This window comes from Passer domesticus, chromosome 17 (assembly GCF_036417665.1).
Source record: "Passer domesticus isolate bPasDom1 chromosome 17, bPasDom1.hap1, whole genome shotgun sequence".
NCBI lineage: Eukaryota > Metazoa > Chordata > Aves > Passeriformes > Passeridae > Passer > Passer domesticus.
Window position 1 is genome coordinate 1,358,293 of NC_087490.1, and position 14,896 is coordinate 1,373,188.

A 14,896-nucleotide genomic window follows, 5' to 3' on the forward strand; every position below is an offset into this window, starting at 1 on the left:
ATCCGCGCCTGCGCCCCCGCCGCCGTTGCGTCACGTCCGGCGCGCACGCGCGGCACGGTGCCCGCCGCCGCCGCCATTTCGCCGCAGTCGGTGCCGGCGCCGCGGCCGCTCCGCACCGAGCCTCGCCCGCCCCCCGAGCGCAGCCCCCGGCCCCGCCATGCCCGCCGGACCCGTGCAGGCTGTGCCTCCGGCGCAGCCCGCGCCCCCCGCCGAGAGCAAACCGGTGAGGGAGGGGAGGGGAGCGGGGAGGGGAATGGCGCGAACCGCGGGGCTGTGGGAGCGGGGCCCTCACGGGCCGCGCTGGGCTTGGGGGCGCTGCGGTTTGGTCCGGAGTGCTGCATTGACCCCTGTGCCCCGCTCGGGGGAGAGCCCTCCTGCAGAGCTGCCCCAGCCCCGGGGCCAGCACAGGAGGGACCTGGAGCTGCTGGAGAGCCCAGAGGAGGCACCAGAGATGCTGCAAGGGCTGGAGCCCCTCTGCTCTGGAGCCAGGCTGGAGAGCTGGGGGTGCTCACCTGGAGAGGAGAAGGCTCCAGGGAGAGCTCAGAGCCCCTTGCAGGGCCTGAAGGGGCTCCAGGAGAGCTGCAGAGGGACTGGGGACAAGGGATGGAGGGACAGGACACAGGGAATGGCTTCCACTGCCAGAGGGCAGGGATGGATGGGATATTGGGAATTAGGAATTGTTCCCTGGCAGGGTGGGCAGGCCCTGGCACAGGGTGCCCAGAGCAGCTGTGGCTGCCCCTGGATCCCTGGCAGTGCCCCAGGGACAGGGCCTGGGATGGTTGGAGGGGTCCCTGCCCATGGCAGGGGGTGGGATGAGGTAACCTCCAGGCTGCCTTCCTGCCCAAACCATTCCAGGATTCCTTGGAGACAGCAGGATCCTGCTGGGGCTGGCAGGAGCTGAGCCCTTCCTGGCAGTGCCCAGGGCTGTGCCTGCAGTGAGAGTGGGATGCCAGGAGCTGGGGGAGCTGCCCTGGCTCCAGGAATGAAAAGGAATAAAAGTCTGAAGGAGCATGGCAGGGCTGTGTGTCCCAGCAGCCTCTCAGATACTTTCTTTCTTGGCCATGTTCATGTTCTTTGCAGTCTGAGATGGGAATTTTCATTGCTCCTGCATTCCTGGGGTGGGAACAGAGCTCCCACAGAGCTGGAGCTGCTGTCCTGGCTCTCACACAGCAGCATCAGCAGCCTTGGAGCTCACAGGGAGCTGCTCTCACTGAGAAACTTGAAAATTGTGATTCCCCCCCAAAAAACAGTGGCTTTTATGCAGAGATGTTACCAAGGCAACTCAGCATCACTGTTAAATAAAACATCTTTAGTGTGGTGTTGCCCCATCCTTCAGCTCCTCAAGATGGTGTTCTGGGGGAGTGGGAATGAAAACTAGAAATGCTCCTGGTGCCTTTCTCTTTGTTAGGGTTGTGTTTTAGGGAATGTTTGCATTGGGAGGGACCTTAAAGCCCTTCCCATCCCACCCCTGTCAGGGCAGGGACACTTCCACTGTCCCAGGCTGCTCCAGCCCTGTCCAGCCTGGCCTTGGGCCCTGCCAGGGACCAGTCTGACCTAAGAACATTTTCTGGCTTGGATTCTCCATGGATTTGGCAGAGCTGGGAGCTCTGCCTGGATTTTAAGTTACCCCTGACCATCTCTGTTAGGATTACAAACATTTCCAGCAGATCTGTCCTGGTTTATAACACCTTTTCTTGGAAGCTGCCTAGCAGCATCTTCAGTATCCTGCAAAAGCAGCTCCTGGTTTTACTGGAATACAGAGCCATGCACAGGGAGGGTTCTGGGGGTTCAGTTTGGCTCCTCCTGTAACATCAGTGAGAAAAACGCTCTGTGGGAAATTTTCTTTTTAAAACAGCTTCTGTTGCAGCTACAATGGCGTTAAAAGCTGTGATTTATTTGATGTGGAGTTAATAATGCAGGTCCCACAGGCCCCTAGGAAGATTCAGAACTTCCACAGCTGGTGAGGAATGAGGAGTTATTCCTGGAAATGTTACTGGAACCTCCTGGCTCAGCATCTAAAAACAGCCTGGGGGTCGGGGCTGCTACAGTGAAAATTGTTGTGGTTCCCATGGGGGCACCCTCCTTGTCCTGCTGTCCCTGCAGCAGGTGCCCTGGGAATCCAGGGAATTGGTGGGATGGATGATCCAGAGCCTTCACCCAGTTCAGTGACTGGGGCTGAGGAAGAGGATGGATAAAGGTTCCTGTGTGCCATTGGGAGTGAGTTTGGAATGCCTAATCCTGGCTCCCCTTCACCATCTTTATTACAGCCAGAAGAGGAGCCTAAAGAGGAAGCAGCACCAGCCAAGCCTGTGGTGGGGATTATTTACCCTCCTCCAGAGGTCAGGAATATCGTGGACAAGACTGCCAGCTTTGTAGCCAGGTAAGAGGCACTGCTGGTGTCTCTTTCTCCTGGGGTTTTCATGCTTCTGCTGCTCAGTGCAGCTCTAGAAGCTGAAGCAGGCCCCAGCTTTGTGGTTTTGCATGAAGGATTTTAGGGATTGAGACTGGAAAAGAAACAACAATATTCTACTGAAGAGGGTGTAAGACAGCCTTTGCTGGAGAAACTGGTAGTAAATAAATAAAATCCTTGTTCAGACGTGCAGTGGGTGCTGCAATAACTGGGTAACAGGGCCTGTTCTGGATGATCTGAAGTGGAAACCAAATTCCAGGTGCAAAGGGAGCCTTGGTGCAGGAGTCATGGCTGTGTTTTAGTGCTCGAATGTGGGGTTTGGTTTCTGAGAATTACTGAATGCTGCTCCAGTCAAACCCTTATTGTGTAACTCATCTCTACAGTGCTGCCAAGGAGTGTTGGCTGCTTCTGAGCATAAGGGACTGTGTTTATCCTTTGGGATTGCAGAGACCTCCTCTTTTGGAGGAGGTGGAATGTTTAAATGAGGCTGGGAGCTATCCAGAGAATACAAAGAGGAACACCCTGTGGCAGCTGGGGATTCTCTCAAACTGCCCTGAAATAACTGGCTCATGCTTTAGGGGGGAGGAGGGGAAGCTACCTGGGCTGGGGCTCCAAAGTGCAGCACTCTGGGCTGGTCAGTCCCTGCACAGGCTGATGTTCACCTGCTTTTTTTTCCCTTATATGATCGTTCTGGAACTGAAATTAGTCTTGAGAACTTTTTAATAGAGCAGATGAAATTGATGTAGTAGGCGACTTGTAAACTGCCTGCTTCAAAACTGTAAACTCCAGCCAGTGGTGGAAGTGACCTTTGAGAGCAGACAGATGTGACTGTGGAACACTTGTGAGTGTGAATTTTTAATATTCACATTCAAGACAGAATTAGGGGCACAATTACATCTAACTTGTGTGTGCTCAGCTGGGTGGAGCTACTGAGAGAGAAACTCCTCACGTGTGAGAGAGAAAATGATCAATGATCTTCCAAGGGGCTGGTGCCTCAACATGTCCTAGTCTAAAAGAGACATTTATCCTCGAGTTGATGACCTGAACAATTTTTCTTCCTGCTTCCCAGAAATGGTCCAGAATTTGAAGCCCGAATTCGTCAGAATGAAATAAATAACCCCAAGTTCAACTTCCTGAACCCCAACGACCCTTACCATGCCTACTACCGGCACAAGGTCAGCGAGTTCAAGGAGGGCAAAGCCCAGGAGCCCTCAGCTGCCATCCCCAAGGTCATGCAGCAGCAGCAGAGTGCCCAGCAGCAGCTCCCACAGAAGGTGAGTGTTCCTTTTCACCCCTTTGGGGAAGAATTTGGCCGCTTTGAGCTGGTGTTACAGCCTGGGGTTGAGAAGGAAGGAAGCTTGAAAGTCAGGAAGGAGCAATTGGTTGTACAGTTGTCAAAATGCCAGCAGTGACAGGCTTGGAGTTGAGTGGCTGGGGCTTTGTTTTGATGCAGATGTGCATCTCCCAGGTGCCAGTAACTCAAAGTTGTTTGACATTGCCAATACACAGTTTAATTGGTCCATGTTAATTAAATTTAGCTCTGTATTGACTTACAAAGTACTTACACTGGGGATCACTTGGACTGGATGTGGCAGAGGCAAGCCTTGGGAATCCCTTGGAGTTCTGTTTGGCCTGGTTGCATGCACTGTTTTGTAGAAACTTTTCCTGCCAGAAGGATTGACCTCCCCCTAAAACTTGGGGTACAAAGCACTGCTCACCTTGTTCAGCTGTGTCTTTAAACATTCTGGGTGGGAAAGGGGCATGAAGTGAATCCAGGGCTTTTCCATGCTTGGCATGGCCAGCAGCCACACTGCTGGCCCGGGAGGCCTATAGCAAAATCCTAATACATTCCAGATTTGTTTGCTGTTGGAACAACATTTTTAATAGTATTAAATTATACCTGATGATTTCTCATCCTTGCACCTGCCAGGATGGCAACTGGCATTGCTTTCCTGTAGCAGCTGGTGGGAAAAAAAGGATTCTCCTGAGTGTTTGGTGACTGTTCCTTGCAGGTGATGCCTCAGGTTTTAGCTTTTGTGTTTTTCAGATTCTGTTCTGCTTTAGTGTATAAGTCTGGGCTTCATATTAGGGGATGCTGAGATCTCTTCACAGAGTAGGGAGACAAAACAATTCCTTCTCTAGCTGGAGACCAAGGACAAATGATCCAAATCTCAGGCCCAAGAGCAGAAACAACAGTGCACCAAAGGGAGAAAACAAGAAGGATGAGACTGCATGGGCTAAAGCTGTAACTGGGCAATTAACTCCAATATGCAAATGGACCAAAACTGTAAAAGTGAGAGACCCCGTGACCTGTCATCCATTTGGTGGCTGTTGTGGGTTGTGTTGCCCAAGGTGGATTTATCTGAGGCCTCTTAACAAATCCCTACTTTACCCTTCAGCTCAGTCTGGCCTCTGTCCTGGTCAGCCATCCCAGGAGCTCACCGGGCTGTGTGTTCCCCTGCAGGTGCAGGCCCAGGTGATCCAGGAGACTGTGGTGCCCAAGGAGCCCCCGCCCGAGTTCGAGTTCATCGCGGACCCTCCGTCCATCTCGGCCTTCGACCTGGACGTGGTGAAGCTCACGGCGCAGTTCGTGGCCCGCAACGGGCGGCAGTTCCTCACCCAGCTCATGCAGAAGGAGCAGAGGAATTACCAGTTTGATTTCCTTCGCCCCCAGCACAGCCTCTTCAACTACTTCACCAAGCTGGTGGAGCAGTACACAAAGGTACTCCCGGCAGGGTGATTCCTTCCACAGCAGCAATGAGTTCAGAGGGCTGGTGAAGCTCTACAAAGCAGCCAGGCTGGAAATATCCAGGAATCCATCCTTTAAATCCTACTCTTTAGAGTGGATATTGTGCTGAATACATTGGGCTAAATGTACCACACACTATTGTAATCTCAGTATTTTTTGGGGGGGTTTTTTTGTTTTGTGGGGGTTTTTTTGGTTGTTTTTGGGTTTTTTTTGTTTGTTTGTTTTTTGGGTTTTTTTTTTTTGTTTTAATCTGGAGGATAATTGGAAGATCACAAGTGAATATTTTGAAGGAGCAGTAAGTAGTGAGAGGGCTGCAGTAGAATAAATAGGATGTAGCCCTGGGGGTCTGCTGGTATTTTTAGCAGCTTGGAAAGGGAGTAATTGCTCTGAAAGAGGCTTTGGCACAAAGAACTGTCACCAACTGTCATGCAAAATGTGTTTCAGATCTTGATCCCACCAAAGGGCTTACTCCTCAAGCTCAAGAAGGAGGCTGAAAATCCCAAGGAAGTCCTGGATCAGGTATTCCAGAAAAGATTTGCAAAGATGCTGAAGCATTTGGTTATGTTTTGATTTTTTCTCTTTGAATGTTTTTGGCTTGTTGGCAGCAAATAGAGAAGAAAATGAATGTGTCACTTGCTGTCACTCAAGTACAGGGGGCTCAAAGTTGCTTTAAGCTGCAGCTGGTGTTCATGTTGGGGGTAGTTTGTGGCAGCACAGAGATACTGCACAACCCCATTTCCATGTGCTTACAGAGTGAAATCCTGGAATATCCCGAGTGGGAAGGATCCCACCATCCAGCCCAGCTCCTGTCCCTGCCCAGACCCCCAACACCCCCACCCTGTCCATCCCTGGCAGCGCTGTCCAAAGGCTCCTGGAGCTCTGGCAGCCTCGGGGCCGTGCCCATTCCCTGGGGAGCCTGGGCAGTGCCAGCACCCTCTGGGGGAAGAACCTTTTCCCTGAGCTCCAGCCTGACACTGCTCCTGCTGTTCTTCCTTTCATTTGCAAACCCACAGTGGGATGGCTGTGCTGTTCCTTGTCTGACACTCCTCTGGCTGCTCCTGCAGGTCTATTACAGAGTGGAGTGGGCCAAGTTCCAGGAGCGAGAGAGAAAGAAGGAAGAGGAGGAGAAGGAGAAGGAGCGTGTTGCTTATGCCCAGATTGACTGGCATGACTTTGTGGTTGTGGAAACAGTTGACTTCCAGCCCAGCGAGCAAGGTACTGATGTTAAATGTTGTCAGGAAATGTGTCCTGAAGTGCCATTTTTAGGCAGACATTGGGTTTACAGCCTTTACAGCCTGACACTGGCGTTTTGCAGGGCTGTTGTTTTTCTCTGGAGTCACTGACATTCTCCTTGAAGGAAGTCCAGGACTGCAATAGTGTCCACTTCTCCACTTCCACCAGGACAGCAGAGCTTGTCCCACTTTTCTAGTAGTGCTTCCATTTATAAGTCACTTTATCTTCATGTGTCATGCTGGTGTTTATACAGACTCCATCCATTCCCTTCCATATCCTCTGGCTGCCAAGGATTTTGTTGCCACTGCTTGCTGTTGAAGAACTGGTATTTCTGTCAGTGTGTGTTGAGTAATGAAATGGGATAGAAAAACAGGAGCTCTGTTTTCTGCATTGTAGGGAATTTCCCTCCTCCCACCACTCCAGAAGAGCTGGGAGCTCGAATCCTGATCCAGGAGCGTTACGAGAAGTTTGGGGAAAGTGAGGAGGTGGAGATGGAGGTGGAATCAGATGAGGAAGATGAAAAACAAGAGAAAACAGATGAGCCTCCAGCCCAGCTGGATCAGGACACACAAGTGCAGGATATGGATGAGGTAACTGGACAATAGGATTTTGTCCCCTAACGTTTATGTGGTTTATGATGGTCCCCACTTTCACTGTAAATAGTTCTTCAGTTTCTTGAGGAAATGAAATTTCCCTCTGATGACATCTCCAAACAACCTGTTACTGCTGGAATAAAGTTGTTTTTTTAATGTTTTCCATGACAATACAAGTTACAAGAGAGAAATCCAGTAATCTTGGCACCCAGTGGTGTGGATTTTACATTTCTGTGATTTTAAGTATTTCAGGCATTTTTGTGCCCAGAGTCTGGAGCACTGAAAGATGACTCATCTTAGCCTCTGCCCACTGTGAGCTGTTTTTCTGGTAACAGGGAACAAGAGTGTGGTTAACTGTAAGCCCCTGTGTGCAGGGCTGCTGTAATGTAGAAGCTGAGGAATATTTGCTTCCTCTTCTGGGGCTGCTGAATTTCTGAATCATGGTCCAGAGGAACCAGTATGCCATAGGTGTCCAATACAGCTGCGTTGCGTTGAAGCTGTGTAATGTGTTCTTCCAGCACTGTGGAGGATTTTATGTCTCTCTCAAAGAAATTTGACCACTGGAACTTGGTTGTGATTTTTGTTGCCTTTTCAATAAGGGGTCAGATGATGAAGATGAAGGTCAGAAGGTTCCTCCTCCTCCAGAAACCCCGATGCCACCCCCACTCCCTCCCACACCAGATCAGGTCATTGTGCGGAAAGATTACGATCCCAAAGGTAAATCAAACTAGAACCCCACCTTTATTTCTTCCTGAAGAATCCCAAACCATTTGTTTCTAGACTGAGCCAACACTGTGGTTTTTGTTCTCCTAGCCTCAAAGCCATTGCCACCCGCCCCAGCTCCGGATGAGTACCTGGTGTCTCCCATCACTGGAGAGAAGATTCCTGCCAGTAAAATGCAGGAGCACATGAGGATTGGGCTCCTGGATCCGCGGTGGCTGGAGCAGCGGGATCGATCCATCCGGGAGAAGCAGAGTGATGACGAGGTCTATGCCCCAGGTCAGCTTGAGCACTGACTGCATAGCCCCCCACTGAGCAGAACCATCTGAAATGGAGTTCTGTGTGATGCCCTTCCTGTGATAATGAGATGGGAATGCTTGTCAGCTGTTTGTTGCTGGGCAGTATCTTTAAAAAAAAAAAAAAAGGAAAGGGGACAGGAGTTGGACTTTAAAGGTCCTTGTGGTCCCTTCTGACTCAGAATATTCTGTGTGAAAAGAGCATCACTTGGCCACTAGGTGTCAAATAACAGATCGGTGAGAGGCTTGGTTATATTCCTTGAGATAAGAATTGCTCTTTTTCCCTCAGGTCTGGATATTGAGAGCAGCCTGAAGCAGCTGGCAGAGCGTCGTACTGATATCTTTGGTGTAGAGGAGACTGCCATTGGTAAAAAGATTGGTGAAGAAGAGATCCAGAAACCAGAGGAAAAGGTAGAGTAGAAATTGGGAATTTGTGTTTGATTGGTTGGAGTTCTTTTTATAATAGGTCCCTGTAGCATTGTGAATGCTCAGGGACACAAGAGTCTTGAATTTTTTTCTTTCTGTCAAGCTGCTCTCTGGATTTCTCTGCAGTCTGGCCAGGTTGGGTTAATTTGATTTATTTTGCTCTCTCAGGTGACCTGGGATGGCCACTCGGGCAGCATGGCCCGCACACAGCAGGCTGCTCAGGCCAACATCACACTGCAAGAGCAAATTGAAGCCATCCACAAGGCCAAGGGACTGGTGCCAGAGGATGACAGCAAGGAGAAGATCGGGCCCAGCAAACCCAATGAGATACCCCAGCCACCCCCTCCTTCCTCAGCCTCCAACCCCCCTGCCAGTGCCCAGCCCATCACATCTGTACCTCGTCCACCCACCGTGAGTGTTTGGGCTCTCAGAAGCCAATTACTGGGGCTGTAGTTAATTAGGAGGGGTCCAGATGGAGGGCAAGGGTGCTGGCATGGAAGATGATTTTGTGGGAAGCTTGTGATTTAAAAGTAGCTTAGAAATACTAGAAGAAGCCTACTGAACTTGGTATTAAAAATGGAATATAATACTTAGGTGGAGTTTTTACCTTAGAGGTGTCAAAAAGACTGGAATCAGCTGGGCAGTGGGATTTTGGAGGCAGAGAATATGGCTAAGAAAGCAATGATTGGGGACTTTTGTAGTGTAAAGAGATGTTGGACAAAAGCAGCCCAAGGTAAGAAGGGATCTGCTGTGAGTGCCAAACAGCAATTTAGCAAAGGAACTAAGTGCCTGGAGGTCTGCTCCCAAGGCGGGGAGGGAAGGAGGGGCCCCCTTTAATCTGTTAATGAGGCTTCTGTGCCTGTTCAGAGCAGCTTGGGTTGCCCATATGGTGGGGCCACTAAGGCTCCCTGCGAGTCTTTGGGCAGCAGAGCCCGTGGTTGTGTGTTTCCCTGCTATTGTAACGGGGGCTGTGGCCAGCCCTGGGCATTCCTGCTGAGGAGCTTCTCCTTCTCTCCCCAGATGCCTCCTCCCGTCCGCGCCGCCGTGGTCTCCGCAGTGCCGGTCATGCCTCGTCCCCCCATGACCTCCGTGGTCCGGCTGCCCCCGGGATCCGTCATAGCCACCCCCATGCCTCCCATCATCCACACCCCTCGCATCAACGTGGTGCCCATGCCCCCCTCTGCTCCCCCCATCATGAGCCCCCGCCCGCCCCCCATGATCGTCCCCACAGGTCAGTGGCTTCAATTTTCCTGGGGAGTTGTCGGATAATTCCTTTAGAGTGGGCTTTGGTTTGGAGCCTTTTCCTCCTGTGCCTTGGTTCTGGTGTGTAACTGGGACAGCAGGCACTAAGTTGTGTTGTTAAGAGTTTGGGGTGTTTGTTATGGCTTACCTAGTAAGCCCAGGCTTACCTGAGCCTTGGGCTCAAGGCGCTTCCTGCACCATGAAATGCAGGGAGTCCTGTGGCCCCAGGAGCCTGCCTGGGTGAAAATTAAGAATGCAGGGTAAAGAGAAGGTGCCAGCACCTCAGTGGGTGTTACAGCTCCTTACAGAAGCTGCTGCTGCTGGAGGAAAAGCTGTTTGCTGGCCCTTTTCCTCATTAGGTGCTTTGAAGTTAAAAAGCATGATGTAAGAAGCAATTCTTCCTTTTTTTCATGTTCTTTTCTTCCCTAACTGGAGGAGCTGGCACTGCTGCCTGCCAAACTGAGAGCGTGTTCTTTTTTTGCAAGATCTGCAGGAAGCTCTCATGCCTTGTTATCTCTTCCTGGAATGCTTCCCAATATAAGAGCTCTCTGGATGTTTGAAGTTTGCATGTTGCTGTTGGTTGTAACTTCCTCCATGTATTGTGGCATTTATTTTCAGCCTGTGCTGCTCTGCTCAAAGCATTTTTGTTGTGAGGGGGCGTTTGCTGTGCACTCAGGGGGTGACTGTGAGTTGTGCTGTGTGTCCCCCATCCATTCCAGCCTTTGTCCCTGCTCCTCCCGTGGCTCCGGTCCCGTCCCCGGCACCGATGCCGCCCGTCCACCCCCCGCCACCCATGGAGGATGAGCCAGTCTCCAAGAAACTGAAGAGTGAGGACAGCCTGATTCCAGAGGAGGAATTTCTGCGCAGGAACAAGGTACATGTATGGGTCAGAGTCCTGGGCTGCTCCGCTCTACCTCCAAAGGGGCTGTAAAGCAAATTCCTGCCAGAGGGGCAAAAATACCTGGCAAGAAAGGGACTTCCTGAGGTTTCTCCTTTCTTTATCATTCCTGAGCAAACCAAACTCTTTTGTCTCTTATTGGTAAGAGCTACATAGGATGGGATAATGCTCTTCTGTAATTAAGGGCAGTGAGAGGTAGGTTATAATGCAGAGAAGAACTAAAGTTGCTAATGAGCTTTTAAAGAGAGGAGGGCTAAGCTGGAGATGCAAAGAGATTAGAGTATCAATGCCAGCATAATAGTAGGGTAATGTGTATTCCATACCAAGGTGAGCTAAATGTGAGCCTCCCTTCCTTCCTGAGGAGTGCCAGTGTCACAGGAGGAGCTTTAAATCCTTAGGAAGGGCTGTATGGTTTTTCTGGGAATATTTAAAGTAAAAGAGGAGATTTAGATGGCATACTGGGAAGGAATTGTTCCCTGTGAGGGTACTGAGGCCCTGGCACAGGGTGCTCAGAGAAGCTGTGGTTGCCCTGTCCTTGGTTGGATGGGGCTTGGAGCACCCTGGGATAGTGGAAGGTGTCCTCTGGCCGTGGCAGGGGATGGGACTGGGTGGACTTTAAGGTCCTTTCCAACCCAAACCAATCTGATTCTGGGGTTTTGTGTGCACAGAGAAGCTGTCTCCTGCTCAGCGCTTCACACCCTCACCCTGTGACACGGTCAGCGCGTGTGGTGCTGGATAGATGGCACACAAAAGGAGGAGAAATCAACCGAATGTTTTATTGTGGGAGCAGTGGAGTAACTTGTAAACACATTTCAGCGTGTTTACTGAGGAGCCAAGATATGGAAATGAGCACTTAGTCTGGTGCTGTGTTATCACAGCCCTGAGGGACTTTATCTGTGTTTTCCCATAGGGCCCGGTCACGGTCAAAGTCCAGGTTCCCAACATGCAGGACAAGACGGAATGGAAGCTGAATGGCCAAGTGCTGGTGTTCACCCTGCCCCTGTCAGACCAGGCATGTAGCTCATCCCCCTGCCCTGCCCTGCTCCATGTGCTGCCTGTCAGAGCAGCAGCTGGGCGCTCAGCCTGCTCCCCACACTGCAGCTCCACGGGGCTGGGGAGCAGCTCTGGGACAAAAGCACTGAAGGAGCCCTTTGATCCTCCCCAGGTGTCTGTTATAAAGGTTAAGATCCACGAGGCCACAGGGATGCCAGCTGGGAAGCAGAAGCTGCAATATGAGGTGGGTATAAGGCCTTCAAATGCTGGTTGTTTCTTCAGTGTGTTCTGTCACATGACTTTTTTACAAAGAAAAATTAGAATTTAATGCACTATGAGATACTGGAAGAGCAAAGGGAATGTTTTTCCTGCCTGCACAGCACAGCTATGACAGATCTGCCCTCTGTTACAGCAGGACAGACTTTTAGTAGGTGACTAAATCAGCAGATTTTCACATTGTTGTTGCTGAGATGAGTCCTCCAAACTTGGTGTGGCTTTCTCTGAAATCAGCCTCTTGTTTTATTAGTTTGTTTTGGTTTTGTGGTTTTTTTTTTTTTTTTGACATTTAACTGCAGCAGCCTGCTCCCACAGCTCTGCTGTGTGCTCCAGGAGGTGGGCGAGCGTGCTTTGGAGCCTGGCAGCTCAGGGAAGCTTTCTCCAGAACAGGGAAGGGAAGAGCTCACTCTCTCTTCTCTCTCTTCCTCTGGGAGCCAGAGCTGTGAGAAAAGCCCCGTTCCTTTTTAATGACTTATTTCCAGTCATGCATGTGCCCAGGCAGGCACAACCTGCTGCCTAAGCAGTGAACTTTGTGCACTTACCTCCTCAGAGTTCATCTGTGGGCAGATACTCTGTTAACCCTTAACAAGAAGGGGAGCTGAGCTGATTATTTTTAAGGGAAAAAAAGAAAGGTGGGGCGTGAGTGGAGCCTGAGTAACTCCTCTTGTGGTGACTTTATCTGTGTGTTGTAGGAGCCACCTTGTCTCTATTGGCTGGTCTAGTGGAAAGTGTCCCTGCCCATGGCAAGGGGGGGTGGATAGGGGGATCTTTAGGGTCCCAAACCATTCTAGGATTCTGTACCCACCTCCAGAGTCCACCTTAGGCTCTGGAATCTCTCTGGGGTCTTCGAAGCCAGCAGTGTTCTGTCATCCCCCTGCTCTGAGTGTACAGCCAGGAGGGTTGGGATCTAGGTGGGATTTTGTGGGAAGGCAGCACTAAGGTTTGTGCTCTGACTGATCTTTCGTGGTTTTTTTATCCTTTTCTCCTCCCCTCAGGGCATCTTCATCAAGGATTCCAACTCCCTGGCTTATTACAACATGACGAGTGGCTCTCTGATTCACCTGGCACTCAAAGAGAGAGGAGGCAGGAAGAAATAGGAGGCGTGGAGCCCTGAGACGTAACGTGTCCCTGTTGTAACCCCAACCCTCCCATTCCTGTTTCCATTCTGGCCTTTTGGTGGCTGCATCCACTGCCCCCCAGCAGCAGTTTGAACAGAGGGACTGACCCCCACTGATGAGCAGCTGATGGAGCCCCAAAACGTGTCAGTGTAGTGAGTAGTCTGTAGTGATCAATGCTTTGCTTGAGTGCAGGCTCTCCCTTGAATCCCCTCGGGAAAAGACATCATCAAGGTCACGCCCAGCTTAGTTTAGATCCATCTTTGAGGGATTTATGGTGGCCAGGAGCATCATCTGTCTGCCCTCAGCACTCACTGCTTCATTTAACATCCTGCTAATTGAAAACTTCTTCCCCCCGCACTTATTAACCCCCTTGTTCTTGTTCTTTCCCTGTCTTGGATCTTGTATGGACCCTGACTTGGAAGTTTTTCCTCCCTTGGCATGAACTTGTGTTGCTGTTCCTGTGATAAAGGAGGTCTGGGTCTGCTCTGGACAGCCTGTGATTCGTTTCAATAAACATGCAGCTCTCCTTCCTTGGATTTGGGGTTTTTAATGGAGATGTGCCTGGCTTTGGAGCACCCGGATGGGGAAATACATCAGGATTTGTAATTAAGCAGTTTATAATAGGAAATCCTCTTAATTTATGGGAAAAGCTACAAGAAAAGGGGCTTGTTGAAGTTGCCTTGTTTTCCTCAGTCATTCCTGAAGGAATGTTTATGTCTGTGGGGGGAGGGGGGGAAAATACTCTGAACTTAGCAATAATTTTATTGGAAAATGTGATTTGACAATTATATCCTGCAGCTGGAATCTCTTGGTCCTGGAGAGCATCTGGGTCTGGAAAACAGATGATTCCTGGGCCTTCAGTCAGTGTTTGATAGAAACACAACACAGCAAAGTTAATCTGTGGAATTAGGTGCCCAGGAAGAGCCAGGTGTCTGGAATTTGGGCACCTCTGGTTGGGGTTTTTTTGGGTAACCCGAAGCCATACATTTATTATTCTATATATTTTTAGTAATGGTCAGGCAGTGTAGAAACATCCTGTTTACCTTATTCCATGCTTAGGAGGGGAGAGAGGGATGCAGCAGGAGGGAAGAGCCTGCATCCTCCTGCCTCTGGTGTGCTCCCCTGGGTTCAGGAGGAAGCCCTGTGGCTGTGGGGAGGGTGGCTGGCACTGGCCCAGCCCAGGTGGCCAGTGTTCCCTGGCCACAGTGTCCAGCTGTTGTCTGCCAGGTCCCACTGTCCTGTCACAGCCTCCCCTCCCTGCTGCAGGAATCCGGAGCGTGTGGCTGGATGGTGGGTGCAGCGTGCTCCTGCCCTGCAGGAAGGCAGGATAATCACTTCCCTTCTCTCTTCAAAACCAGACAATAGGTACAGTCCTGGAGAAAACAGGCAGTGAGCGGGGTTTTCCAGAGCGGATAGAAAAAAACTGCCAAGAGGGCTGTGAAATGGAGAAGTTGTGTTTGTATCCGGGGCTGTGCTGAAGGTCATCCTGTGTTCCTCCTCCTGCTGTGCTGGGCACCACTGAGCTCCTGGTGGGAGCTGTTCCCTCGGTGCCCTCGGTTACAGTTTCAGCTGAGCCCCTTTACAGTCACTCCAGCAAGAAGATTTCCCCCTGGAAATCACTTTTGTGGAGCCTTGCCAGCCTGCTTCCATTTAAACCAGAGGGCTGAATGCTGCAGCAGACTGTGTGTGTGGAGGTCTGCTACAAAACAAGCGCCATCCCAGCCTTCCAGTTCAGTGGCAAGGACTGGTGCCAGAAAAATCTGGAAGTAGGTTGAGTTGCTGATTTTAAGGAGCCTCATTCCCTCTTCCTTTTGGCACAGTACCACCTTGAGAGGGCTCCTTCCAATACCCCCTGTTCTGTGCTGCAAGAGGGAGGCAATGGAGTGCTGGGCTCTGCAGGTGAGATGGACCTGCCCCTGGCAGGCTGTACCTGGGACAGGTC

At 50.8% G+C, this 14,896-nt stretch overlaps 1 protein-coding gene across 1 annotated transcript; it reads left to right on the forward strand.

Moving 5' to 3' along the window:
• The first annotated feature begins 49 nt into the window (after positions 1–49).
• On the forward strand, positions 50–13,490 carry SF3A1 (splicing factor 3a subunit 1). Its single transcript, XM_064392732.1, has 16 exons — positions 50–223; positions 2,268–2,380; positions 3,480–3,684; positions 4,875–5,132; positions 5,604–5,678; positions 6,224–6,374; positions 6,789–6,982; positions 7,585–7,702; positions 7,799–7,984; positions 8,291–8,412; positions 8,596–8,838; positions 9,448–9,658; positions 10,389–10,543; positions 11,478–11,579; positions 11,733–11,804; positions 12,832–13,490. The coding sequence occupies exons 1-16, from the start codon at positions 158–160 to the stop codon at positions 12,931–12,933; spliced, it is 2,373 nt and encodes a 790-aa protein (XP_064248802.1). The 5' UTR covers positions 50–157; the 3' UTR covers positions 12,934–13,490.
• The last annotated feature ends 1,406 nt before the right edge of the window (positions 13,491–14,896 follow it).